Genomic DNA, 27,832 nt, shown 5'->3' with positions numbered 1-27,832 from the left:
ACGTAACGTATGGATAACTCTAAAATTCGTATGAATTTGAGGTGATCCAGTTTTTAGCGGGAAAATGACGACTTTAAATCTCAATCTGCATCATTGAATTCTTGGATAGCTCAACGGTGGAACTATCATCACATAAAACAATTCTTTAATGACACTTGTAATACTCAATTCTAGGTTTTTTTTATAGAACGATTGTCTATCTCTTCCTCGAAAAACTTCATAAATTGGTCGCCTCCTCTTCCATGGATTCTATCTTTGTATGTCTCATTTAATGCTTGTCCATTGCCTCCACGTCCATTCATCCTTTGTTCATGTACTAGCAAGCTAGTCTGTAAGTCAGAACCTACCATTGAGCCAAGCTTTGAGGTCATTGATTTTCAATCTATCACCATTTATTGGTTTTCACCATTAATCTTCATCTTATTTGTTAGGGTGATTGTTCTAGCGGAGTACACATGGACACTCCTACCTTCTTTCACATCTTTATAAGAAATGCTCCGTTCATCTCTCTGACCGATACGAGATCTTACATATATATTAGAGAATTCATACGAATTTTGCCCCCGTTAGACAACCTCTAACACCAGAAATGGAACAAGAAATGAACATGGAAAGATGGGTCGTAACTGCACACCAAGTCAGGCTTCAAACACTGTTCTTGGCCACACAGAGGTGATAGATCCAAACCAAGGCTACAACTCAAAAACAAATCCTGTGAATCAAGTGATGGTCAAATTGGTAAAACGAACAGGAAACGAAAATGAAACTATAAAATCTTCGGCGCCACCGGCTGCCCCGCATGGCCTGTTGCTGCTACTTCTGGCTTGAATTTTTTGGTGTCAACATAAATGGAAGGGATGTGAGAGATAACCCAACTTTTATCACCGCTTTTCTTAACAATGTCGGAAAGCCGCCGACACGACGTGATTCTCAGTTCTTCCATCTTTATACAATCACTTAAAGAAGGAAACGGAGGACCAACACACCTAGGACAGTTGGAGATCCCAAGAATTCGAAGTTCCCATAAATATTCGAGCCAGAGAGGTAATGCTATTAGCCTGGGAAGCTCTCCCACTTCTAGCACTTCTAAATCTTCTTCAGAACTTTGTATCCAGTTTGGCAAGGTGGCAAAAAATGGAAGGCCTCTGAGTATCAGTTTCTTAAGACGGAGGGCTTCCAGAGAGTCTGTCAATAACAGCCGCTCACAACCCCATATGGCCATATTACATAACGTACTCGAGCTTTCCAGGCCTTTTGGAAATGTTAGCAGGGATTTGCAATCATAAATGATCAGTGTTTGAAGGGAATTGAGCTGGTCATTATCTTCAAACAAGCAAGTCAAGTTTTCGCTCCCTCCGATTGCGAGAAAACGAAGCGATGTTAAGCTTCCTACGCCGTCTTTTCCCAAGCGGACTTGCTTTGTCTGTATCCATAAGAATCTGAGGTTGATCATGTTCTTTATGTTTCTGGGAAGCTCTTCAAACTCTGAGCAGAATGCAAGGATCAGGGTCTGTAGGATCTGTAGCTTGCAAATAGACTCCGGCAATCTCTTGAGTCGTCGGCTCCCTCGCAAATCTAAGTACCTTAAACATTTCAGCGTGTCGATGGAGGTTGGAATTTCTTCCAAGGAAGAGTTGCATAAGTACAAGACCCTTAGCCGCCTGAACTCGGTGATGCATTTGACAAAAAGGACTCCATTGATCTTTGGCTCCGCACCTTCTCCCTCTGGAACGGAAAGAAAATGAACTTTATCATTTGACAGCTGAGACAAATCCTTGTTGTTGCAGTCGACAAATGACAGCTGATGCAAAATTTCCAGGTTCTGTTCTTCTTTCCTAGCCTGTTGTACTGCAAGATCATGAACAAGGCTATGGATTTTGAACCAATATCCAAGAGCATGCTCCTCAACGTCTTCGAGTAAACCGCGAGACCACAATTCATTGAAGTATTGCTCCCCAACAGACTCAGGATCTTTGCTATCTGAATGAAGGAGTCCTTGTGCCATCCATAACTGGATTAGCTCAAATGAGAAGAACACATAATCTTTTGGCAACAACGAAAGGCAAAGAAAACAAGGCTTCAAGTAAGATGGCAATAGATAATAACTCAGTTTCAGTGCATGGAAAACGCAACCACCTCCCTTCACCTCCTCCTGTTTCCATTTCTCAATCAAGGCCTGGAGATTCAACAACTCGACACCATAATTCGCTTCCGAAGAAAGCAATCCGGCCAAGGATTTGATTGCCAAAGGAACTCCTCCACATTTTGAGACAAGTTCTTCGAGTTCACTTTGAAATTCGGTCATAATTTCAAATTTTTTGATTCCAAATGTCTGTTTCAATAAAGCCATGGATTGCTCCTCGTCCAGTTTTTGAACCTTGTGTGTTGCAGCATCCTGTAGAGTTTGCTCACTGCGAGTGGTGATCATGATCTTGGTGCCATTAGCACCCATCTCCACTAATTTTTTCACTTCTGATACTCTACCGGGATCCAAAGCCCCAAAATCATCCAAAACAAGCAACAATTTTCTGCCGACAAAGTTCCCATTGAGCCGGATTTGTACACGCTTCTCGGTTAGGACATCGTTAACCTTTTCGCCAGTTGCTGAACTGAGAATCTCCCTTCTGATTCTCTGAACATCATAATCTTCAGAAACACATACCCACATTCTCTTGTCAAAATGATCAAACACTTTGTGGTCATTGTACACTAACCTGGCAAGAGTCGTCTTTCCCATCCCTCCATCTCCATGAATTGAGAGAATACGCCGAGATTTTTGTTTATCGTCTTCATCCTTCAGTAGTTCATCAATGATACTCTTTTTTGCTTCATCTCTACCAATAATGGAGTCGACATTATCAGAGAGAATCGCCTCTTTCTTCAAATGCAGAAGCCTAGAGAAAGCTTGCGAACCAGTAATGGAGGTCCGCAGAGTCATTTCACTCTTCGAACGTTTGATGTGTTTATTTTCATCTTCAATCAGAGAGAATTCAGACATGGTTTCCGCAATCGTATCTAAGGCCTTTGTGATTCCGTTCATTTTATCGGTAGTTTTAGTTGAAGGAACGAAGAAATTGGACGAGGAACAAGAAGAGAACTGGCATCCCTTTTCGTCAACGTCGTTCTTTTGATTCTGTACTCTCCACTTCAAATATTCGCATTCCAATTCCTCAAGGAGATCGTCGGCCTTTGAAAATACGTTCCCGAGGTTTTTAAGCAGTTCATAAAGTTTCCTATCGCTTGCCTGCTTCTCCTCGGCGTCTCTGAGTCCGGGCTTGAGATTCGACACAGTCGTTTCGAGGTTTCCTAGTTCGCTACGGATATGACGTAACTCTGGTCGTCTGGCGGCTTCCATTATCCTTCCGAGAAGATTTCCGGCAACACTGTCAACAAGTCCGGCCATTGCTAGGGTTCAAATTTGTCCGATTGATTCTCGCTTTCTGATTTTTTTTCGTCTTCCAAATGCATGGTTATGTAGTCGCTCAAAATTCTTTGCTGTTGGAATCAAGTAAGAAACTGCTACTTTCCTCGATTTCTCGGCTACTGTATTCGTATTCTTCGTAATCAAGCAAACGGCAGAAAGCTTTCATACCTTTTCGCTTTTGTTTCACAGAAGAAATCGAGCAGACAGTGATTTTACCTTTGTACTTCATGAACAGAATACAGAATGTTCCTTGCGTCGCTAATGGAATGAACACGATTTATCTCCCAATCCGCGGATGCGCCTTTGAGCCCACCGTTTGTCTTGCTTTTCAGTTCCTTCTTCGTGTCTATGAAAATAGGAATTACAAATGAGAGTAAGAAATAGAATCAGAGAAGATGGAAAGCATATCGGCCATGAAATTGTTGATGAGTTATCTTCCTCCCCTGCCTTGGACACCATGATTCAATCAAACTTCTGCTTCTTCTTGTAGCTCTGTAAAAGCCTTATGACATACACAACATTTCCCTCCCTCTACAAACACCACTCTCACTCTTAAATAATTCTCTAAATATATTATATTTTTTTTAGCATCTAAAAATATTATTACAAAAAACAATACTTAAAAATGAAATTAGAATTGAGATCGATGGTTCAACATTCACTGTATTAGCCCCTTTAAATAAGATACATAAATAAACTAAATTTTGAGAATAGAACGAAGAATAAAAATATTAATTTATTACAAAGATGTAAGATGTGTTTGAGAATAAAATAAAATAAAGAAAAAAATATTATCGAGAACGAAAAAAATAACCAATTACAAATATATGCAATATTTTGACCATAAAAAAATAAAATATACAGCTAATCAAATCGTAAAGAAGAAAATATTAATAAAATATACTAAATAAAATAAAGAAAAAAATATTAACTACTAATCAAATTAGAATATGCTAAAAAAAATATAAAAAAAATTAACGGATTACAAATATCTCAAATATCTCGATCCAATCTAGAGAGGAAAAGAAAATATTAACCGATTACAAATATCTAAAAAAAAATAAAAATATTAATAAAATTACAAATATAAATAAAAAATATTAATAAAATTACAAATATCTTGACTAATTCAAACTAACCGTTACACTTCATTCTGACAACATTTACACTTAATTCTGACAACATGAACAAGACACTCCCTTGAGCATAAGCTTACATGGTTTTGTTTTGGACTTTTCAAAATGTCTAGTAAGAAGATAGAATTCTTTGATTATAAACAGATGATTATTCCCTAAATTAGCCAACGTGTACTTTCATCCGACACACATTATCTTTTTTGCAGGTCACTCCCATCCTACCGAAAAATATTTATAATATTTAAAAAAAAAATTGAATGGCACGTGACATGACGAGACGAGTTGTTAAGATGAGGTGATACATCCAAACTAGGTGGGTAGCTCAAACTTGTGAGAGGAGCAACCCCCAAGAGCACCACCCCTTTAACATTGCCACAAGGGAAGGGAAGTAAAGTCGTTACCTAATAAACATATCGCTCTCCGAACACATCCTTAGAAACCCTCCAATGTAACCACCATACCTTGTTCAGCTCCGGCGTCGTCATTGTCACCCAGACAAACCTCGCCATCGCCATTCTCATTCGCTCCACCAAGATTTGCCCCTTCAATTTGCCCTGCATTTATATCACTATCATCACCAGCTAAATCCTTTTTAGTTTCTGCAGTTTGTTTAGCCCCAACATGACTGTCCTCTGTATCTCCATCATGTTTTGTTCTTAAGATGTGTCTAGTCCCCGCGTTCGGATCAACCTGTTCTGCTCCGACCGCTTTATCTCCAACAGTTTGTCCAGTACCAGCATGACTATCATTCTTAGCCTGTTGTCCGGTCCCAATATCGTTACCAATGCTAGCTTCATGATGATCATCATTCGTAGCTCGGTCGTGTTCTCCTTCTCCAGTTTGTCCAGCCCCAGCACGACCGTTTTCAGCTGCTCCGTTATCCTGTCGGACACCACCCGATTCATGAATGTCACTACCAATACCATCTTGTTTTGGTTTAACTCCAGCATCGTTGTTGAATCCAACATGTTGAGCATCACTCTCATGGACATCAGTATTGGATCCAACATGATCAGCATCACTCTTATGGACACCACTTACTTCTTCAGGTTGTTCAGCTCCACCTGATGCCTTGTGTTCATCTGCTGATACTACTCGCGGCTTCACTTTTTTGGAGTCAACATAAATGGTAGAGATCTGAGAGAGATTTTGATTTTGATGATTGATTTCCTCCACAACTTTTTGGCTAAAGGATCCACAGAACGTGACCCTCAATTCCTCCACATTTTCACAAGAATCTAGATCAGGAAGAAAACCTGGCAATCTAGGGCAGTTGGAGATCCCAAGAAGTCGAAGGTCCCAGAAATCTGAAAGCCAGACAGGAAATACTCGTAGCATGGGAAATTCTCCAAATTCTAGCACTTCTAAATCATCACACAAATGCTCTATCCACTTTGGCAATGTGGCAATTGCTGGAAGTCCTCTGAGTATCAATTTCTTGAAATGAAGGAAGTCCACTGAGATTGGGAATCTCAGCCGCTCACACCCCCATAGTGCCATATTACACAACGTACTCAAGCTTTCCAAGCCTTTTGGCAATGTTAGCAGCGATTTGCAATCATAAATGATTAGTGTTTGAAGCAAATTGAGTCTGTCAATATCATCAAACAAGCGAGTCAAGTTTTTGCTCCCTCCGATCGTGAGAAACCGAAGCGATGTTAAGCTTCCTATGCCATCTTTTCCCAAGCTGGCTTGCTTTGTCTGTATCCATAAGAATCTGAGGCTGATCAAGTTCCCTATGTCTTTGGGAAGCTCTTCAAGCTCTGAGCAGAATGCAAGTATCAGGGTCTGCAGGCTCTGTAGCTTGCAAATAGACTCTGGCAACCTCTTGAGTCGTCGGCTCCCTCGCAAATCTAAGTACCTCAAATGTTTCAGCGCGTCGATGGAGGTTGGAATTTCTTCCAAAGAAGAGTTGCATAAGTACAAGATCCTTAGCTCCCTGAACTTGGTGATGCATTTTAAAAGAGGGACTCCATTGATCTTTGGCTCCACACCTCCTCCCACTGGAATGGAAAGAACACAAATTTTATCATATTTCGGCCGGGGCAAATCCTTGTTGTTGCAGTCGACAAATGACAGGTGATGCAAAAATTCCAGGTCCTGTTGTTCCTTACTAGCCTGTTGGACTGCAAGATCATGGACAAGGCTATGGATTTTGAACCAATATCCAAGAGCATGCTCCTCAACGTCTTCGAGTAAACCGCGAGACCACAATTCTTTGAAGTATTGCTCCCCAACATTCTCGGGATCTTGGCTATCTGAATGAAGGATTCCTTGCGCCATCCATAACTGGATTATCTCAAATGAGTAGAACACATAATCTTTAGGCAACAATGAAAAGCAAAGAAAACATGGCTTTAAGTAAGATGGCATTAGATCATAACTCAGTCTCAGTGCACGTAAAACGCAACCACCCTCCTTCACCTCTTCCTGTTTCAATTTCTCCCTCAAGGCCTTGACATCCAACCACTCGACACCATCACTCGCTTCCGAAGAAAGCAGTCCTGCCAAGGATTTGATTGCCAAAGGAACTCCTCCACATTTTGGCACAAGTTCTTTCTTGAGTTCACTGTGAATTCTGGTCATATTTTCAGTAAGGTTTTTGCTTCCAAATTTCTGTTCAAATAAAACCATAGATTTCTCCTCATCGAGTTTTTCAACCTTGTATGTTGCAGAATCCTGTACAGTTTGCTCACTGCGAGTGGTGATCATGATCTTGCTGCCATTAGCACCCATCTTCACTAATTTTTCCAGTTCCGATACTCTATCAGGGTCCAAAGCCCCAAAATCATCCAAAACAAGCAACAATTTACGGCCGGCAAAGCTCCGTTTGAGCCGGATTAGTAAACGGCAGTCGGTTAAGAGATCACTAACCTTTTCTCCAGTTGCTGAACTGAGAACCTCCCTTCTGATTCTCTGAACATCAAAATCTTCAGAAACACATATCCACATTCTCTTGTCAAAATGATCAAACACTTGGTGGGCATTGTAAACTAACTTGGCCAGAGCCGTCTTTCCCATCCCTCCATCTCCATGGATTGAAAGAATAAGCCGAGATTTTTGTTCATCATCTTCATCTTTCAGTAGTTCATCAATGATACTCTGTTTTGCTTCATCTCTACCAACAATGTAGTCGAAATTATCAGAGAGAATCGCCTCTTTTTTCAAATGCAGAAGCCTTGAGAAAACTTGTGAACCAGTAATGGAGGTCCGCAGACTCATTTCACTCTTCAAACGTTTGATATGTTCATTTTCATCTTCAACCAGAGAGAATTCAGACATGGTTTCCTCAATTGTATCTAAAGTCTTCGTGATTTCGTTGATTTTAGCGGCAGTTTTAGTTGCAGAAACGAAGAAATTGGACGAGAAACAAGAGAAGAACTGACATCCTTTTTTGTCAACGTCATTCTTTCTATTCTGCACTCTCCACTTCAAGTATTCGCATTCCAATTCCTCAAGCAGATCGTCGGCCATTGAAAATGCATGTTTGAGTCGCTTAAGCAGATCATAGAGTTCCGCATCGCTTGCCTGCTTCTCCTCGGCGTCTCTGAGTCTGGGCTTGAGATTCGACACAGTCGTTTCAAGGTTTCTTAGTTCGCTTCGGATATGACGAAAATCTGGTCGGTCAGCGGCTTTAACTATCCTTCCGAGAAGATTTCCGGCAACAATGTCAAGAAGTCCGGCCATTGTCAGGGTTCAATTTCGTCCGATTGATTCTCGATTTCTTCCTTTTTCGTCTTCAAAATGGATCGCTATGTAGTCGCCCTAAATTCTTTGCATTTCAAATCAAGTTAACTGCTACTTTCCTCGATTTCCCGGCTAGCATTCGTTTTCCTTACAATCAAGCAAACGGCAAAAAGTTTTCATACCTTTTCTTTTTTGCTTTACCGAAGGAAGCCAACTGAAACTGGATTTGCGTTTGTTCTTCATGAACAGAGTGCAGAATGTTCTTTGCCTCTGAATATTGTTTATCTTCCACGGATGTCTTGCTTTTGAGTTCCTTCTTCGTCTGAAATTCTTGATGAGTTATCCTCCTCCCCAGCTTGGATCATGATTCATTCAAACCTCTGCTTCTTCATGTAGCTGTAAAAGCCTGTGATTGACATAAATTTTCCCTCCCTCTCCAAACAACCTCTCTTTTTCAAACCTTTTTATATCTTCAATTTATATCTAATGAATTTTTTAATATATATATATATATATATATGATAGTTTCATTAAATAATTTAATAATTTTAATTCTATCCATTCCCATTCTAATCTTTTTTTAATATATTCTATTAATTTTTTAAGGGGCCATTTCCAGGCATATTCCTACCTCTTTTATTACTTAGCGGTCATTTATGGGCCTTAGCTGGTGATCTGAACTGTTTCCCTCTCGACGATAAGCTTATCCCCCATCGTCTCACTAACCAACATTAACCCTGTATTCAGAGTTTGCCCTCAATTTTGTACCGCTCTCGCAACCTGCATAAAAACAATGCTTTACTCTTAGATGTCCAGTCAACGGCTGCTGTTGAATACTCTTTATTAACACCAATCGATAAGATATTACAAGATACTCTGCAGAATACTCCTGCACTCCGTGCTTTGTATTTCTTGGAAAACCTAGGTAGGGTGGACTAAACACATCCTCAGAACCCCTCAACTGTAATGACCACCGTTTGTTCGGATCCAGCACGGTCCACCACAGCATCGCCATTCTCATTTGCTCCGCCAAGTTTAGCCCCAGGATGACTCTCATCAATAATTACATCTTGTTTTGCTCTTACGATGTGTCTAGTCCCGACGTTAGGATCAACCTGTTCTTCTCCCAAAGTTTGTTCGGTTCCGACTAGCCTATCGTCGCCAACTTCATCTACTTTCTCTCCAACAGCTTGTCCAGTACCAACATGACTATCATTGTTAGCCTTATCATGTTCTGGTTTTAATGGTCGTCCAGTCCCAATGTCACTACCAATGTTAGCTTCAAGATGATCATCGTTCGTAGCTCGGTCGTGTTCTCCTTGTCCAGTTTGTCCAGCCCCAACACGACCGTCCTCAGCTGCTCCGTTATCCTGTCGGGCACCAATTGATTCATGAATGTCACTACCAATACCATCTTGTTTTGATTTAACACCAGCATCATTGTTGAATCCAACATGTTGAGCATCACTCTCCTGCTCATCATTGTCTACTCCATGCCTTACTTCAGCTCCACCTGCTGCCTCGTGTTCGTCTATTGATGTTACTCGTGAATTGATTCGTTTGGCGTCGACATAAATAGTAGAGATGTGAGAGATACCCCACTCGCCGTGCTTGCTTTCGTTCATAACGTTTTTGCTAAACATCCCACAAAATGTGATCCTCAATTCCTCCATCTTATAACAATTATGCATATAACGAGGCATACGACCCTCCAATCTAGGGCAGTTGGAGATCCCAAGAATTCGAAGTTCCCATAAATTTGGAAGCCAGAAAGGCAATACTCTTAGCGTGGGAAACTCTCCAACTTCTAGCACTTCTAAATCTGCATCAAACTCGTTTAACCACGTCGGAAAAATGGCGAATGCTGGAAGTCCTCTGAGTATCTGTTTCTTAAAACGAAGCAATTCCAGTGAGATTGTCCAGTTCAGCTGCTCACACCCCCATAGTGCCATATTACACAACGTACTCAAGCTTTCCATGCCTTTTGGCAATGTTAGCAGAGATTTGCAATCATAAATGATTAGTGTTTGAAGCAAATCGAGTCTGTCAATATCATCAAACAAGCGAGTCAAGTTTTTGCTCCCTCCGATCGCGAGAAAACGAAGCGATGTTAAGCTTCCTATGACATCTTTTCCCAAGCTGGCTTGCTTTGTCTGTATCCATAAGAATCTGAGGCTGATCAAGTTCCCTATGTCTTTGGGAAGCTCTTCAAGCTCTGAGCAGAATGCAAGTATCAGGGTCTGCAGGCTCTGTAGCTTGCAAATAGACTCTGGCAACCTCTTGAGTCGTCGGCTCCCTCGCAAATCTAAGTACCTTAAATGTTTCAGCGTGTCGATGGAGGTTGGAATTTCTTCCAAGGAAGAGTTGCATAAGTATAAGACCCTTAGCTGCCTGAATTTGGTGATGCATTTGAAAAGAGGAACTCCATTGATCTTTGGCTCCACATCTCCTCCCACTGGAATGGAAAGAACACAAATTTTATCACATGTCGCCCCGGGCAAATCCTTGTTGTTGCAGTCGACAAATGACAGCTGATGCAAAAATTCCAGGTCCTGTTGTTCCTTACTAGCCTGTTGGACTGCAAGATCATGAATAAGGCTATGGATTTTGAACCAATATCCAAGAGTGTGCTCCTCAACGTCTTCGAGTAAACTGCGAGACCACAATTCTTTGAAGTATTGCTCCCCAACAACCTCGGGATCTTTGCTATCTGAATGAAGGATTCCTTGCGCGATCCATAACTGGATTAGCTCAAATGAGAAGAACACATAATCTTTTGGCAACAACGAAAAACAAAGAAAACAAGGCTTTAAATAAGATGGCATTAGATCATAACTCAGTCTCAGTGCATGTAAAACGCAACCACCCTCCTTCACCTCTTCCTGTTTCCATTTCTCACTGAAGGCCGTGACATCCAACCACTCGACACCATAACTCGCTTCCGACGAAAGCAGTCCCGCCAAGGATTTGATTGCTAAAGGAACTCCTCCACATTTTGGCACAAGTTCTTTCTTGAGTTCACTGTGAATTCTGGTCATATTTTCAGTAAGGTTTTTGCTTCCAAATGTCTGTTCAAATAAAACCATGGATTTCTCCTCGTCGAGTTTTTCAATCTTGTATGTTGCAGAATCCTGTACAGTTTGCTCACTGCGAGTGGTGATCATGATCTTGCTGCCATTAGCGCCCATCTCCATTAATTTTTCCAGTTCTGATACTCTACCGGAATCCAAATCCCCAAAATCATCCAAAACAAGCAACAATTTCCTGCCGATAAAGTTCCGTTTGAGCCGGATTAGTAAACGGGAGTCGGTTAGGACATCACTAACCTTTTCTCCGGTTGCTGAACTGAGAACCTCCCTTCTGATTCTCCGAACATCAAAATCTTCAGAAACACATATCCACTTTCTCTTGTCAAAATGATCGAACACTTTGTTGTCATTGTAGACTAACTTGGCCAGAGCCGTCTTTCCCATCCCTCCATCTCCGTGGATTGAAAGAATACGCCGAGATTTTTGTTCATCATCTTCATCCTTCAGTAGTTCATCAATGATACTCTGTTTTGCTTCATCTCTACCAACAATGTAGTCGAAATTATCAGAGAGAATCGCCTCTTTTTTCAAATGCAGAAGCCTTGAGAAAACTTGCGAACCAGTAATGGAGGACCGCAGACTCATTTCACTCTTCAAACGTTTGATATGTTCATTTTCATCTTCAACCAGAGAGAATTCAGATAAGGTTTCCTCAATCGTATCTAAAGTCTTCGTGATTTCGTTGATTTCAGCGGCAGTTTTAGTTGCAGAAACGAGGAAATTGGACGAGAAACAAGAAAAGAACTGGAATCCTTTTTTGTCAACGTCATTCTTTCTGTTCTGCACTCTCCACTTCAAATAATCGCATTCCAATACCTCAAGTAGATCGTCGGCCATTGAAAATGCATGTTTGAGTTGTTTAAGCAGATCATCGAGTTCCTTATCGCTTGCCTGCTTCTCCTCGGCGTCTCGGAGTCCGGACTTGAGATTCGACACAGTCGTTTCGAGGTTTCTTAGTTCGCTTCGTATATGACAAAACTCTGGTCGGCCAGCGGCTCCAATGATCCTTCCGAGCAGATTCCCGGCCATACTATCAAGAAATCCGGCCATTGTCGTGTCCGATTGATTCTAGAGTTCTTTCTTTCATCTTCAAAATGCATCGTTATGTAGCCGCCCAAAATTCTTTGCATTTGAAATCAAGTGAGAAACTGCTACTTTCCTCGATTTCTCGGCTAGTTTTCGTTTTCCTTATGATCAAGCAAACTGCAAAATCTTTTCATACCTGATCTTCTTTGCTTTGCAGAAGGAAGCCAACTGAAACTGGGTTTGTGTTTGTTCGTCATGAACAGAGTACAGAATGTTCTTTGCCTCTGAATATTATTTATCTTCCGATACATGGATGTCCTCATGTTCAATATTTTATTATTATTATTATTATTACTATTATTTTGTCTAATAAGTCAAATAAAAAAAAGTTATTTATATATTTGTTGAGTACATATAAAAATAACGATGAATTTGTTTACATATTAAAAAAATATAAATAAATAAATGATTTATTTATATATTTGTTAAGCCATTGTTATGAAACAAATATATAAATAAAAAAGTAGTATTATGGTCAATATCTCAATAATATTTTTAATTTATATATTTGTTTCATAAAAATCGCTTAATCTTTGAAACGAAAAAATATATATATATATATATATATACCTTTGTTAATATTTTGTTTATTGTTTTGCGAAGAAAATCAAAATTTTATTTGGTAGTCTTGATATATATAGTAATGGACTAAGTTGGTACGACTGAAGATCAATAAGATCAATATAGATAGTATTATTGTGATCAAGATTAATCAAATGAACCAATAATTTTAAATCTTGCTCACGAACTCCAACGTTACAAAAACCTTTAACCAAAATGGCAATGGCAGTTCAATTACGAAGTGTATTAAAAGAAAGTTGTTAAATGAAAATGGAAAGAAAATAAAACTTATGACATCAAAAGTTAGTTCCACCGTCAAAAACAAAAAGTCTTGTTATTTATTGCAACTTCATACTTCACTTCTTGACTAATTATACTAACATTAAGGAATGTACTCGGGTAATAATAGAATCTTTTAAAACAATAATAAAAAAATAATTTGATAACTCAATCCAACCCGAAAATAGACCCGAAAATAGAGGGTTGGATTAGGCTGGGTTACGAATTCTATTTGAGTTACTTAGGCCACCAATCCAACCCAACTCGAACTTTTGGAACATTGTTTTGGTTAACAAAAAAAAAATGCAAGAAGTCTACCAGCATTCAATACAAGAGTCCACCAAATTTAGTACCTAAGAGGTGATTTTTGAAGCAATCCAAGTCTAATCTTTAGGTATAATTTATTTGTAGGTGTAAAAACAAAATACCGTAGCAGAAGTCAGGAAGGCTGAAATCTCATGTAAATCACTGCAGAATATGGATTTGGAGTTTGGAGTTTGGAGTCTTACCTTTTCTTCTGAGGGCACAGCAGGACAATGTCATCCAAATTGCAAGCGGCTAGCCACTCCGATCCTTCCAACTATGTTCACCAGATGACTGGGTGCATAACACAGACATTTGGTTAAAAATGATAGAATGTCAACACACGAAATGGGAAACAGCAGCGAGATCTTGATATCGATAACTGGATATATGTATTCAAGAAGGAAATCATATTTATATAACTATAACTTTCAGATAGAGATACATATGCATAATATAAAACAACCAGGACAAAACAAACGGGTGATATTGTAAGACTTGATATTTTTTCCTTTTTTCTTCAACCGTATGGGGTTTCCTTTCGTGATCATCGCTACTACGTTTTAAAGCCTCAGGTGATGGTGAGTATGTATGATGCATTGTGATTTATGTAAAGCTTTATTCCTGAAAGCTTGTTTTCATGTGAGATCCTACAAAATCAGCACAGAAACCCAGTCGAACTGAGTTAAACTCGAACATCATTGTTGGGGTACGCGAGACATTCCTCGAACTTTATTCCTCGGGTTGAAACAAAGTGTATGTTGAAGAGGTTTCCGTTTTTGTAACCTGCATTATGGAACCGAGGGTTATATGAAAGCAATAGCATCTCTCCACGTCCCTTTGGATATAAAGCAACACAATATGTTTCACTAAAACCATATCATCTTCCAGGTCGTAGACTGAACCATTAACATTTATTATGAGTAAAACTGGAATATCTTTTGAGAATAGATTCCTATAAGCACTTTCAGACAAAGCAATAATCAAATGTTTATTTCCGAAGTCGTCTAAATGTTTTTAGTTTTTTTAGAATTTTCAGATATTGCCTCTTACTTAAGATGCAACCAAATACCATAAGACTTTATTTCCTTAAAAGTGATTTTCATCCTTCTAATAGTCATCTCAAAAACAACGATAGTGAATATACTAACCTCGGCTGCACGAGAAAGTCCAGTAGGAAGAACAGAAACGAGAGATGTCCAATGAATCGGATCTCCCAGTGGATCAACAGTGTTGTAACTACTAAGAAGAGGTGCAGTTAAGAAAGAAGTCAAGGGGAACATATTTCTCTGAAGTGGCAATCCACCACTTGTTCCGAAAGCAACCCCATATCTCTCGCTGGGATCACCACCATGACTTGTATGTGTTTCAACCACTTTCCCATGATCCATCTTGTTAACAGTGTTTTTATTTTCATTCTCATCATTCTCATTGTTAATTTCCTGTAATTTCAAAGCTTTCTCCTGCAAACTCTTGTAGGCTGCGGAACGTGACAAGATGCTTAAAGCAGAGACCCTGGAAGTAGTCTTCTTTACATCATGTAATGTACCCAAACAGGGCATCTCATATGGCTCCGTAGGACGGGTGGTCTGTCCCAGAGCTTTGAGTTCACTGCCAACTTCTCCAGCACAACTACTATGTTTGTCTTCTTCTGATGACTTTGAGCCAGCACTTGCCGTCCGAGTTTTGTTGGGCCCCCACCATTTAATGTGACTTGTTAAGTCAATCTTCTTTTCAATGCAGAAGCCTGGGACGAACTCACCTTCTGTTGCTTGATCATCTCCAGCACCTTAAGATTACATTGGAGGGTAGGCACTGAGAAATTCTTGTCCACTTTTAAGTATAAACTCAGAAATCAAAGACATCCAACGAGAGAACTGTCCTTGAACCTAGAGACATGATATAATAATAAGTTAAGACAACTTACCATAGTTTATGCTGTTGATATACTCAGGGCCCGGCACACGACTAAATGAAGGATCCCAACGACTGGTTCATAAATGCATCAACATTAGTTAACACAGATCAACAAAATGCAAGTCACATGAATAGTGATACTATTAATTTATAAGACGACTTCAAGTGTGCATGATGTCCATCAAGAATTCATTTGAAGCCACAACAATAATGTAAATATTATACTCTAAATCAAAATTTCAATGATATAAAGAAAATTTGCAAGTTTAAGTAAAAAAAGAAAATTGAAAAGAAAGAAAATAATAGATGGATTCAAAGATTTTATTCTACCTCAAAGGACTCTAAAGAAATAGCATCAGTTGCATGTTAGTATATAAGCAATATATTAATTTGCGGAAGCAAAAGTGAATTCAATCAAGAGCATGATAGTGAGGGAAAAAAATACCTCGAGAGACCTCGATATTTGGATATTCCCCTGGAGAATCCACTGCTCTTTCTGAAAAGTATATAATTATATGAGTAGCAGCCGATTGTACCATAAAAGATGTTTCAACTGTTTCAACTTACCTCCTTAGGGATGCAAGGTATTCCTCTCTTGAAACATTCTGCATTTCTTCAAGGTCCCTTGAATAATCAGTCACCTGCAAAATGAAGTTCCATTTCTTATTACACAAAGAAAAGTCAAGCAGAACAAAGCATACAAGTTGGATACTGAAAATACTACACTGGATAATAAAATACTTTTTCCAAAACTCTGTAAGGTGGTAATATTCTATAACATCCATATTTAATAAACTCGTTCAAAAGCTAGAAAGTGTCGTACAATTTAAATTAGAACTCCAATACTATGTAAGATCAAGGATCAGAAAGAGGAATGCATGCTTCAAAGTATGCATAAAAACAATTTATGAAACACCATGGTCATAAAAGAATCAATTTCTTTTTCTTTTTTTTTTCGTTTTTCCTTTTCCTGAAGGGGAAGGTGACTAAATGACATCTCACTGGAAAGTTAATAAGAGTCCCAGGACCCCAATATTTTAACGCAGCCAAATCGTAAGCCCTAGCAGCGGCCTCTTCTTCATCATATGCCCCTGTAGATACGTGTTGTTCATTAATAAGTGTAAAGGGAAAAATAATCTAGTCTCAGTCGATGTTAAAAACAATATAGAGGAAAAGAAATCAGAAGTCTAACTTACCCAGATACACTGGAATGATCAATCATATGCCGTCCATGCACATTTTAAATAAAAGACAAAAGATAAAAATGATGTCAGTACTCCGAAATCACAAGCAAATCAGTGATTGGTTTCACACCAATATTTGTGTGTATGTGAGAGAGAAACAGACCTTGCTTTCCCTTTTTGTTCTGGTTCTGGTTCCATGTACTTTTATCCCAAAGATGAGCTTCATAACGACCAGTCCATCTATGCCTAATATCATCAAACCATTCAATGGCGCTTGTCAGCAGAGAAAAAGGTAAAGATAAAGAACAGGAGTACATCACAAGCAAAGTCAGGTAACCAATTCTCGCTAAATAAAAAAATAAGAAAGCACCTTTATGGTTAACCAAACAATTGATCATCTTATGATAATAACGTGTATTGCCCACATCTACTGACTTGATATGGTACCAAATGAGGCAGGCGACTTCAACAGAATGATGATTACGATGAACTCAATAATTAAGGTCCTATATACCACACCTGTAGACAGATCAGTAATGTTCCAAAATTCCCTTTATGTCTAGCTCTACTTAAGATGCAGTTAATCATTAAGCCAATTCAGTAACTCTCTCTTTCACCAACATGAGAATGATCGATTTCAGCTTCTGTTTTCGTGCATAACTAAACGCTTTTCGGAACGAACGAACAGCACATTCTTTACACACTATCAAATTTGGCTGCGAATCGTGAGAAACAATTGTACACTTCTCCAATTAAATTTTAGAGAATCTGTAAGCTAATTAAACTCAATCACTTCCAAACAAAAAAGAAAGAAAAACAGAAAAACAGAACTCTTCAATATATCAGAAATCAAACGCTTCACAAGCTCCAAAGCCGTATGATATCAAAATTACCTTGTGACTCCGCGGTATATAGAACTTCTTTTTCCAGCAGCACACGGAGGCATTTTACTGATCCGCTCTTTGGCAGTACAACCTCTCTCTTTCTTCGCTTTCTTCAACCCTCTGTACAGTAAAAGCTGATCATTCGCCATTACAACTTCCGAAGATTCCGCCGCTCCTCCTCCAGCAACAGCAGCAGCAGCAGCAGCACTACAAGAACCTGGTTCGTGTTTGAAGCCAGGATCAGAGGACGAGGAAGCCATGGAAACTGCAATTAAACCCTAGGAGGAAGAATCTCAGCGAAACAAGAAGAGAGAAAGTTCCAGTGAGAGTGAGAGTGTGTGTGTGAGGAAAAACTTCGATTTGGAGGATTTTGATTGACCACGGGGGGGGGGGGCAAAACTACAGTCGGGGGAGAGAGGAGGGATAGTAAATTACGGTTTTGTCCTTGGGAATTTGGAACCATCGCATGGCACTTCGGCGATGACAAAAGGGGTTGCAACGGCTAGCGTGGGAAGGAGGATAAATTGGTAAATTCGGGAGTTTGAAAGTAAGCGTGATGATCACGTGATGTACCAACGCCACTTGTCCGCTGCTGGAAAAGTCAGGTTGCTACATGTCAGAGTAACATGCTGTGTTTGTGGACGTTAATTCCATTATTTTGCCATTATTCAAATTAATATTAAATGCTCTTTTTTTTTTTCTTTATTAAATTTTGTTGAAGTAACATCCAAATTTAGAAAATATTTTCTATATACCTAATTTCAATAATATTTATCAGTTTTTAATCTATTAAAAAAATTAAAAGATAATTTTTTATGTATATCATTACAATAATACTAATAAACTTTTATTTAAAAGTTATATTAATACTAACCTTTAAAAAAAAAAAAATTATTTTATATTCATGATATCAACAAAAATCATTTATTTATACATCAAAGCTTATTCAGATGAGTTGAAGAATGTAACGGCCCAGATCCTACCGCTAGTAGTTATTGTCCTCTTTCCGCTTTCCCTTCCGAGCTTCCCCTCAAGGCTTTAAAATGCGTCTGCCACGAGAAGGTTTCCCACACCCTTGTAAATGGTATTTTGTTCTCCTCCCCAACCAATGTGTGACATCACAATCCACCTCCCTTTTCAGGCTCATCGTCCTTACTAGCAAATTGCCTCGTGTCTATCCCCCTTCGAGGGACAGCGAAAAAGCTGGCACGTCGTCCAATGTCTGACTCTGATACCATTTGTAACATCACAAAGCCCTACCGCCAGATATTGTGTTATTTGGACTTTCCCTTTTAGGCTTCTCCTCAAGGTTTTAAAAGGCGTCTATCAGGGGAAGGTTTCTACACCCTTATGGTGTTTTGTTCTCCTTCCCAAATAATGTGAGACTTTAATACTGTTTCTACACCCTTAGGGGAAGCTCACTAGCAGGTCGATCGGTGTTCTGACTTTAATACTGTGTGTAATGGCTCAAGCTATCACTAGCAGATATTGTCCCATTTGTGCTTTCTGTTCCAAGCTTCTCCGTGAACCTATCGTGATGCTGGCTCACTGTCTCGTGGTTAGCTCTAATACAATTTGTAACAACTCAAGCGCACCATTTAGCCCATATTATCATTTTTGGATTTTTCTTCCCGACTTCCCACTAAAATTATAATTAAACTATCAAATTATTCAAATAAATGGTGAGTCATGAAATTGTCCTATATTCTTTAAATTTTTTTTTTTATTTTTAATAAACTTGTCCTCGTCGCGACTGGTTTTAGTTCTCATGCTATCCCTCTCTAATCCATGGCGACGCTGCCACCACACTGCTACCACAGCCCCTCTCACCACCACAAATTTTCATATCCCGCCGATTTGACTGGTCGGAGCGTGGATTCCACTTTTCCTAAAACCCTCATCATTTGCAAGAATTCGAAGAACGAGTCGGCATTCGAAGAGACAAAGCAAGTTTTAGTGGACTACGACAATGGCAAGCATGAAGTTCGGACCCTCGTTAACGGGCTCAGAAAACTCGATATTCCCAGGCGGTACCAGCTTCGAGTTGGGGGCGAACGATTCCAGAAGGACTGGACGGTCACTGAGGTCGTACAGAGGATTCTGAAGCTACAACGCCATGGTGATGTCGAGGCTTTGTTGAATTGTTGGGTTGGACGGTTTGCTCGGAAGAATTATCCTGCTCTTATGAAGGTATCGCCCTTCCACACCGTCTTTTTAACAGCTTATTGTGCAATGATTAAACTCTAATTCTTCGACCGGTATGATTTTACAAGATTGATGTAAGTTAGTGAAGTTCCATTTACGTTATGAAGATTTGAATCAACCGTTCTTTCCTCTTGTGGTAGGAGTTGACTCAAAATGGGTCTATTGAACACTGCGTCCAAGTATTTGATTGGATGAAAAACCAAAAGAATTATTGTGCCCGTAACGATATTTACAATATGATGATAAGGTTGCATGCCAGACATAACCGAATAGATCAAGCTCGTGGTTTGTTTTTTGAAATGCAAAAATGGAGGTAAGTCTTAGATTCCCCATGTAATGTTGAAGTATTGAATAGTGTTTCTTATGTGGTTCTGTGAAAGTATTCTTGGTGCTTTACTTGTTGTGGCGCAATTTTGATCTCTGTTCAGATATTGTTGATTGAACAATATTTCTTATTAGATGCAAACCTGATGCCGAGACCTACAATTCCCTAATCAATGCACATGGTAGAGCAGGCCAATGGCGTTGGGCGATGAATATAATGGAGGACATGCTACGTGCTGCTGTATGTATTTATATACTTCCCTTATGATTTTAGTGTCTCTGACTGACTGTGTGAAACCTTCTTGCCTTTGATTTGTCAAGTGTATATGTATACATATGATGCATCTGTATGCCCATAATTCCTCACCCTTCAATGTTCATCAATATGAAGAACTAGGAATACGAACTTTCAAGATCAACACCTCAGGAACTATAGAGTTTTATACTCGTACCACTATGTTCGGCTCTAGGATTTATACCGAAGTGTGAGTTACTTTTTTGTTTAATTTATTTGGACATCAAGTCCATTCGCTGTCAGCGATGGGCAACCTTTGTAGCTTATTTACATTTGTGCACATTTGGTTCCTTTAGCGGCGCTAACTTTTTTCTTCTTGAATCGATACTTTATATCCTTTGCCTGCACCTTTAGGGGGTTTTACCTTTTGGGCTTGGTTGCCTAATTTCTTAGTGAAGTTCAGCCCCTGGCTTCTTTTGGCTGATAATCCTATCCCTCAATCTTTAAGAGGGAGGGGTGTGAGGAGAGGGGAGGACCCTTTTTGGAGAGGATCAAGGGAGTGGAAGGATTTTTTATTCTGATATTTGCAATGGGAAGCATGCTTCTGCAAATGCAAGGGAGTCAACTCTTTACATATGAATTTTTTTATTGGAAACTTAGAGGACTTGAGGGAGGGGTAAGAGAAGGTTGGTTTAGGAGCTTTTTCTCCAAAAAAAAAAGAAAAAAAAAAAAAAAAAAAAACCTTCATGTGGTATTTTGTTAGATTCCAAGTGATCTAGTTTTCTCGTGAGCTTTATTAGGAGTATTTAGGGGAAAATTCCTGGGATGGGTGGAATGACATGCATAGGAGAGGTAGATGCATAGATTGCTTTTTGATTGAATGATAGAAGTCCTCTCCTTCCCAGTTTTAGCATTTTTTGGGTCATATTTCTTTTTTTTTTTTTTTTTTTTTTTGGCACGCCTCTGTCCCTTCTATACAAAAACCCAAACATATATTTAATATTTTACATTAAAAACCAACTCATTTGAAAGATTTTTGAAACTGTTCAGTTTCTACTGATATTAATTCTTGTTTATTTATACATATAAAATACCTGTCAATGACAAAAATTAACAATGAAGAAAGTTATAAAAAAAATATTGTGAATATCAAAACAATGTTAATGACTTTACGTGAAAATTAAATGAATTTATGTGAAAATTAACTTTTAAATTTTAATTTATCAATATATACATTGTACTAAGAAAATTATTATTTTCCAATTGATGCAGATCCCTCCTAGTCGATCAACGTTTAATAATTTGATAAATGCATGCGGATCTTCTGGAAATTGGAGAGAAGCTTTGAGAGTTTGCAAGAAAATGACAGACAATGGGGTTGGCCCTGATCTTGTGACCCACAATATTGTTCTATCTGCATATAAAAGTGGGGCTCAGTATTCAAAAGCTTTGTCATATTTTGAATTGATGAAGGGTACAAACATCCGGCCTGACACAACAACACTTAATATTGTGATTCATTGTTTGATAAAGGTCAAACAATATGGACAAGCCATTGAAATCTTTAATTCTATGCGGGAGAAGAGGGCTGAATGTCGTCCTGATGTTGTAACATTCACAAGTATCATTCATCTTTATTCTGTTTGTGGACAGATTGAAGATTGTAAAGCTGTATTTAGTACAATGCTGGGTGAAGGAATAAAACCTAACATTGTTTCGTATAATGCTCTAATAAGTTCATATGCTTCTCATGGGATGGATAAAGAAGCTTCTACAGTTTTTGATGAGATGAAAAGGAGTGGTTTTCGCCCTGATGTTGTATCATATACATCTTTACTCAGTACATTTGGAAGATCTCAGCAACCTACAAGGGCTAGAGAAGTGTTTGATATGATGAAGAGAAACAAATGCAAGCCAAATCTTGTTAGCTACAATGCCCTGATAGATGCATATGGATCTAATGGCTATTTAGCTCAAGCTGTTGACATCTTACGTGAGATGGAGCAAGATGGAATTCATCCAAATGTTGTTTCAATATGCACCCTCTTGGCTGCCTGTGGACGATTTGGTCAAAAGGTGAATGTAGATGCTGTGCTTTCTGCTGCCGAGCTACGGGGAATTCGTTTGAACACTATTGCATATAATTCAGCTATTGGTAGCTACATGAATATTGGTGAATATGAAAAGGCTGTTGATTTGTATAGATCAATGAAGAATAAGAACACTAAACCAGACTCTGTCACATATACTATCTTGATAAGTAGTTGTTGTAGGATGTCAAAATATGACGAGGCAATCCACTTTTTCAAAGAAATGGTAGATTTAAAGATTCCTTTGTCTGAAGAGATCTACTCTTCTATGATCTGTGCCTATAGTAAACAGGTTAGTACTTTAGCAAGACAGACACTTCCCTTGTTTAGACTACACGTCAATTGAGATAAATCCCGGTCTTTTATTCATTGTTTAATTTTCATGCATTGCAGGGTCAACTTGTGAAAGCAGAAACTTTGTTCAATTCATTGAAGGGAAGTGGTTGTTGTCCCGATTTAGTTACATATACAGCAATGATAAATGCATATAGTACAACTGGTAGGTTTTTTCAATTCATTGATCTGATTTGCCACTATAAAAAGAGATTGTTTGATTCTGAACTTTTGTAATTTGATTTTCATATCAGAGACATGGGAAAAAGCCTGCTCCTTATATCATGAAATGGAAACAAATAACATTCAACTAGATTCTATAGCATGCTCCGCTTTGATGAAAGCATATAATAAGGGAAATCAGGCTTCCAACGTTCTTACTCTGGCAGAAATTATGAAGGAGAAGGGAATTCCTTTCAACGATGCCAATTTCTTTGAAATGTTGTCAGCTTGTAGCACGTAAGATTTTACATGTACATATACATTACATATTTTCTTTATACACATTTTGCTAGCATATTTGTATGGCAAGGATAGTTAATTCGCTGCCCTCGGTAGAAAATTTATTGAGCATTTGGTTTGGTTGAACTTAGACTCACCTTGATCCTTCCGTGTAGTCCTCAGAAAAGAAGAATCTTTGAGCTTTATTAAATGTGATCTGACTGGGTGGTATAGCTATGAATGTTTATTAAGTTGAATGTCTCAAGAATTCAGCATAGATGCTTGTTCTCTTCTTTAACTCTCTTAACATTTTTCTTAGGTTTTCCTACTCTACTTCCTGTGCATGTTTCAACTGGCAGTCCACTCACTTAACTTCCTAACGAATTCTTGACTCATGAACAATCCAATTAACTGGCACCAATAGGTATAACAGTTAATGTGTTGCTAATTACTCTTCCTCTGTTCTGCCTAATCTATGTAAAATGTACGGGTACCCTAGTATGCCCATTAATACTTTGCCCGAACTTTTACAAGAACGAGCTCCAATTCAAGTAACCTTAGTATTTTTTTTTTTTTTGTTTTTTTTGTTTTTTTTTGTTTTTTGTGGAAGGTTAAATTTCTAAGAAAGTGAAGTTTCTTTTCTTTCCAAGTCTTACATGGAAGAGTGAACACCCAAGATCGCATCTAGCAGCACTCTACCTTGGTTTTACGCCCGCAATGGTGTGTTCTTTGTAGAAAACATGAGGGATCTTGATATCACTTATGGGGTTGCCAGTTTGCTTACTCCCTTTGGAATCGGTGCTTCAGTTTGTTTGGGGTTCCTGTGGTGTGTAATAGGGACTTATGGCCTTTGTTTGAGGAAAGTGTGATGAACTTTTTGTTTCGTGTTAAGGGGAGGTCTTGTGGCAGACTTACTGTTTTGCAATCTTGTAGGGCATGTGGATTGAGAGAAATATAAGAATTCTTAGAGGGATGGAGAGGTCTTTAGACAAGGTTTTGGAGGGATGATGTTTGATAAAGGGCATTTGGTAGGCCTATTCTCTCTAACTCTCATAATTTTGACTATCTTCTTCTCAGCCTCTTGTACACACGACTGCCAGTCTCCTCAGTTAACTTCCTGACCGAACGGAATTCACTAACAGCCTCTCAATTTACATCAACCAGCTATAAAAGGCAGTTAGCTACTTAACTAGTCTTCTCTCGCTATGCCTAGCATTATTTATCTATCTAGGTGACATAGTTTTCACATCATCCTCACACATTTCTAATATGATTACCACTTATGATTACAGTTGTATATAATCATTACAATTTTTTCGAGGCATCCTTCTTTGCTTTGAATCATTTGATCACAATGGTTTTCAGGTTTACTTATTGATGGTTTATTCTTAAATATATTTACCATATTTTATTTGTTAGGTGTACTTGAAGTGTGATTATGTGTACAAGGTTTTTCCTTTTGTGTATTAGGTCTCTCTTCTACTTAAGATAGACCCTTGTAACTATTGTAAAAGTAAGAGAATTATCATCTGAATTTTACCTTGAAAATTTGCAACTTATTTTTTTCACTCTTTCACTAAGAAACTATTTACTGAAATTTGTATGCAGACTACGAGATTGGAGGAAAGCAACTGACATAATAAAGCTTATGGAGCCCTCTTTGCATCTCGTCTCAGTTGGAACTATTAATCATCTTCTGCATTTTCTGGGAAAAAGTGGAAAGATGGAGATTATGATGAAGGTAGTTGGAAAATATACGTGTCGATATATTTCTTATGGGTTAATGTTGGGAATCAAGCAAATTTTTCTGCACATTCTTTTACTTCAAAATTTCCCCTGTTTCCTTATCGTTTAAAGTCTGATATCTACGAACATGATTTACATATGCCAACTGTTTGTATCCTTGTAGTGCGTTGAACTCTAAGCTATTTTATCCCAAAATACAGCTGTTTTACAGATTCGTGGCATTGGGATCCAGTGTCAATATTAGTACTTATTCAATCTTGTTGAAGAATCTCTTGTCTTTTGGAAATTGGAGGAAATACATTGAGGTACGCTTTATGTTTCATTAACTTGGCATTTCAAAGCCCTTAAGCTGTTCTTACTAATATATACCTATGACTGCTGATTATAGGAATTGTATATTACTTGGACCTTAGTTGTCCTATATATATATATATATTTTTTTTTTTCTGATATCTCGGTGCTAATACTGAAGCAACTTTGAGCAAGCCTAGACTTTGGAGAAGTACCATAAGAAATATTAGTCCTTGTTTATACATGATAGTCTAAATTCTTTTGAATCTTTAGTTAAGATGCCAGAGTCATGATTTCTAGAGCAGGATACAACGTTTGAATGTCTAATGCAAGTTTATGTTGAAAGCGGTTCGCACAGTGCATTTTTCCCCTAATAACTCTTTTGAAATACTGATTACTCTTGGATGTGTCTGTTTGTCATTCATGTTTTGAAATGAACTAGGGTTTATTTATCAATCAAGTTACTGAATCAAGGAAGAATTAGAGAGCTTTCCGTTGCTACTCATTACTACTCTTTCTCTGACTGACTATAGCAAAAACGCCCCTCCTAGCTCATTACGAATTCCATACCATGTTACTGTCTCTTTTCTTCAGTTCCTTGTTTTTAGTCTGTGGAGTTGGGTGCAATTTTGGCTCGTACTTTTGCCCTTTCATTAAATTTTTGCTTTCTATTAAATAACATGGCTTTTTAAGTGTTTTCATCATATTCCCAGCCAGGAATATAGAAATTTAAATAAACTTATGTACAGGTCTTGCAGTGGATGGATGATGCTGGAATCCAACCCTCTAATGCAATGTACAGTGACATACTTTACTTCGCACAAAATTGTGGTGGTGCAGAGTGCGCTGCTATCATCAAGGAAAGAGTTGGTATGTGGGTTGTGTGTATTTCTGCGATTATAATTGTTATTTTAGCGAGAAACCATACTTTCATACATGAGGTACCAGTTTTAAAAGTTTTAAAAGTTTTAAAAGTTTTAATAATACCCTTGTACTTTAAAAAAAAATCAAAAGTACGTTTACCGTTATTTTTAGAGAGACCGTCAATATTCTGTTTCAAAAATACCTTTAAACTTTCAAATCATTAATACTCTTAAAAAGTTCGAAATACCATCGAACTCTCAACAGTTTTGTTATTGTTCTTTAAAACTTTTTTAATAATGTTAAAATATACCTTAACCTTTAAGAGTTTGATTAGTTTAAGAAATTTTACACCTAAATAGATTTTTTTTTTTTTTTTTTTTTTGAAGTTGTCTGGGAAAGAACCAACTTGCAAATAAACAAAGGATAGTTGTTGAACCTAGCCATAGTCCAAAACTCCCCAACACATCCCTACCCCACTAAAAGTCTTCTTGCTCCTCTGAAGCTAAATGCTCCACAAACTAATGAAAATGATTTCCCTCTGCAAGGCACCAACTCCTTATGAGTTAAAAACAACTTTTGGTGAACTTATGATGGAGCAGGAGGACGTTACCCTATTTAGAATTTTAAAGTAGAGATAAAATAAGACAAATAGATATGTAATTTATTATCTCATGCTGGTGTATAAGGTTCAACTATTGAATCATAAAGCTTGTTACTGTAATTTTCAGTCATTTCAGGTTGAGTCAAGTTGTACTCTTTGAACTGTTAAAAAGTTTCATCTAGTTTCATTATATTATTATCGTTTTTCGATCTTGTAATGATCTCTTGCAACATAAAATCCAATGCAGAATCTCTGAAAAGATAGCATGGAGCAAACTCTGCATTCACATCCTTCCATTTTATCCACACGAGGTGTTAATATGTGTCTGCCCTCTATGCGGATGCAGCAGTCCGCTTGAAAGGCTCTCATTGAAAGATCCACTGAGGTGATTTGGCCACCAAAGTTTCTTTGTATGTGGCTCGAACTTGTCCGCATTTATCCAAAGATGGTACAGACTAACACTTCCTAAGCTCAAGTGGGAAGGGATTGGTGGCACGAGAACTTTGTTCGTAATGTATGTGAGATGAAAGTCCCCCATTGTGAATGATCATGAGTTTATAATCAAATAATATTATCTTCATTGATATAAGGCTTTTTGGCCAAAGCAGGCCAAAGCAAAGTCACGAGAGCTTATGCTCAAAGTAGACAATATCATACTATTGTGGAAAGTTGTGTTATCTAACAATGTAAACTTATAATTAGTCAACTAAAAAGTTACAATCAGTCAACTTTAGTTACAATTAGTTACAATCAGTCAACTACCAGATGGTTGTGATGCAATCTAATGGCAGAGTTTCTTTTAGAACGACTTGAGTTTTTCAGGCAACCCTCGGTGAAATCTATGGTTTTGGGGTGGCATTTCCATTATTCTGCTTGATATGGCAACATTTTCTTATACATATATATATACTTCGCTAATGTGGGCAAACATCAGAAGTCATTGTTATAATACAAGAGTTTAATTTGCAAAATAAACCCTTTCTTGCATCCCCAAATCAACTTATCAGAACAAGTTCTTGAAAGCATCTCATACTTAAAACTGAAGACAAATACACAAAAAATTACTCCTACCAACTTTGTTATCAAATGTTGAGGACTAATGAACTAGCAAAAAATAAAGATATAATTTTTAAGTTGTAAGGTAAAGCTCAT

The 27,832-nt window shown here is 38.2% G+C and overlaps 4 protein-coding genes across 4 annotated transcripts; 1 reads left to right on the top strand and 3 right to left on the bottom strand.

Moving 5' to 3' along the window:
• Positions 1-506: 506 nt before the first annotated feature.
• Positions 507-3,968, bottom strand: LOC111786543 (putative disease resistance protein RGA1). Its single transcript, XM_023666783.2, has 2 exons — positions 3,641-3,968; positions 507-3,556 (listed from the first exon to the last, which is right to left on the bottom strand). Exon 2 carries the CDS (start codon positions 3,401-3,403, stop codon positions 767-769), a length of 2,637 nt encoding a protein of 878 aa, XP_023522551.2. The 5' UTR covers positions 3,404-3,556; positions 3,641-3,968; the 3' UTR covers positions 507-766.
• A 525-nt stretch (positions 3,969-4,493) lies between these two features.
• On the bottom strand, positions 4,494-12,926 carry LOC111791514 (uncharacterized). Its single transcript, XM_087122779.1, has 3 exons — positions 9,200-12,926; positions 8,974-9,027; positions 4,494-8,258 (listed from the first exon to the last, which is right to left on the bottom strand). The coding sequence occupies exons 1-3, from the start codon at positions 12,384-12,386 to the stop codon at positions 4,993-4,995; spliced, it is 6,507 nt and encodes a 2,168-aa protein (XP_086978905.1). The 5' UTR covers positions 12,387-12,926; the 3' UTR covers positions 4,494-4,992.
• Positions 12,927-13,954: 1,028 nt separating this feature from the next.
• LOC111791473 (Integrase-type DNA-binding superfamily protein) lies at positions 13,955-17,925 on the bottom strand. The gene is made up of 9 exons (XM_023672835.2): positions 17,560-17,925; positions 16,830-16,912; positions 16,679-16,687; positions 16,485-16,573; positions 16,050-16,123; positions 15,928-15,978; positions 15,493-15,554; positions 14,717-15,354; positions 13,955-14,351 (listed from the first exon to the last, which is right to left on the bottom strand). Exons 1-9 carry the CDS (start codon positions 17,808-17,810, stop codon positions 14,298-14,300), a joined length of 1,311 nt encoding a protein of 436 aa, XP_023528603.2. The 5' UTR covers positions 17,811-17,925; the 3' UTR covers positions 13,955-14,297.
• Positions 17,926-19,286: 1,361 nt separating this feature from the next.
• Positions 19,287-27,483, top strand: EMB2654 (Tetratricopeptide repeat (TPR)-like superfamily protein). The gene is made up of 10 exons (XM_087122028.1): positions 19,287-19,740; positions 19,896-20,068; positions 20,215-20,320; positions 21,587-22,696; positions 22,798-22,903; positions 22,992-23,196; positions 24,787-24,919; positions 25,125-25,229; positions 25,965-26,085; positions 26,928-27,483. Exons 1-10 carry the CDS (start codon positions 19,339-19,341, stop codon positions 26,942-26,944), a joined length of 2,478 nt encoding a protein of 825 aa, XP_086978154.1. The 5' UTR covers positions 19,287-19,338; the 3' UTR covers positions 26,945-27,483.
• Positions 27,484-27,832: the final 349 nt, after the last annotated feature.

Source organism: Cucurbita pepo, chromosome 3 (assembly GCF_057944985.1).
Source record: "Cucurbita pepo subsp. pepo isolate OVF chromosome 3, ASM5794498v1, whole genome shotgun sequence".
Classification (NCBI taxonomy): domain Eukaryota; kingdom Viridiplantae; phylum Streptophyta; class Magnoliopsida; order Cucurbitales; family Cucurbitaceae; genus Cucurbita; species Cucurbita pepo.
The sequence above is the reverse complement of the archived record's forward strand: the minus strand, read 5'-3'. Positions and strand labels throughout refer to the sequence as shown.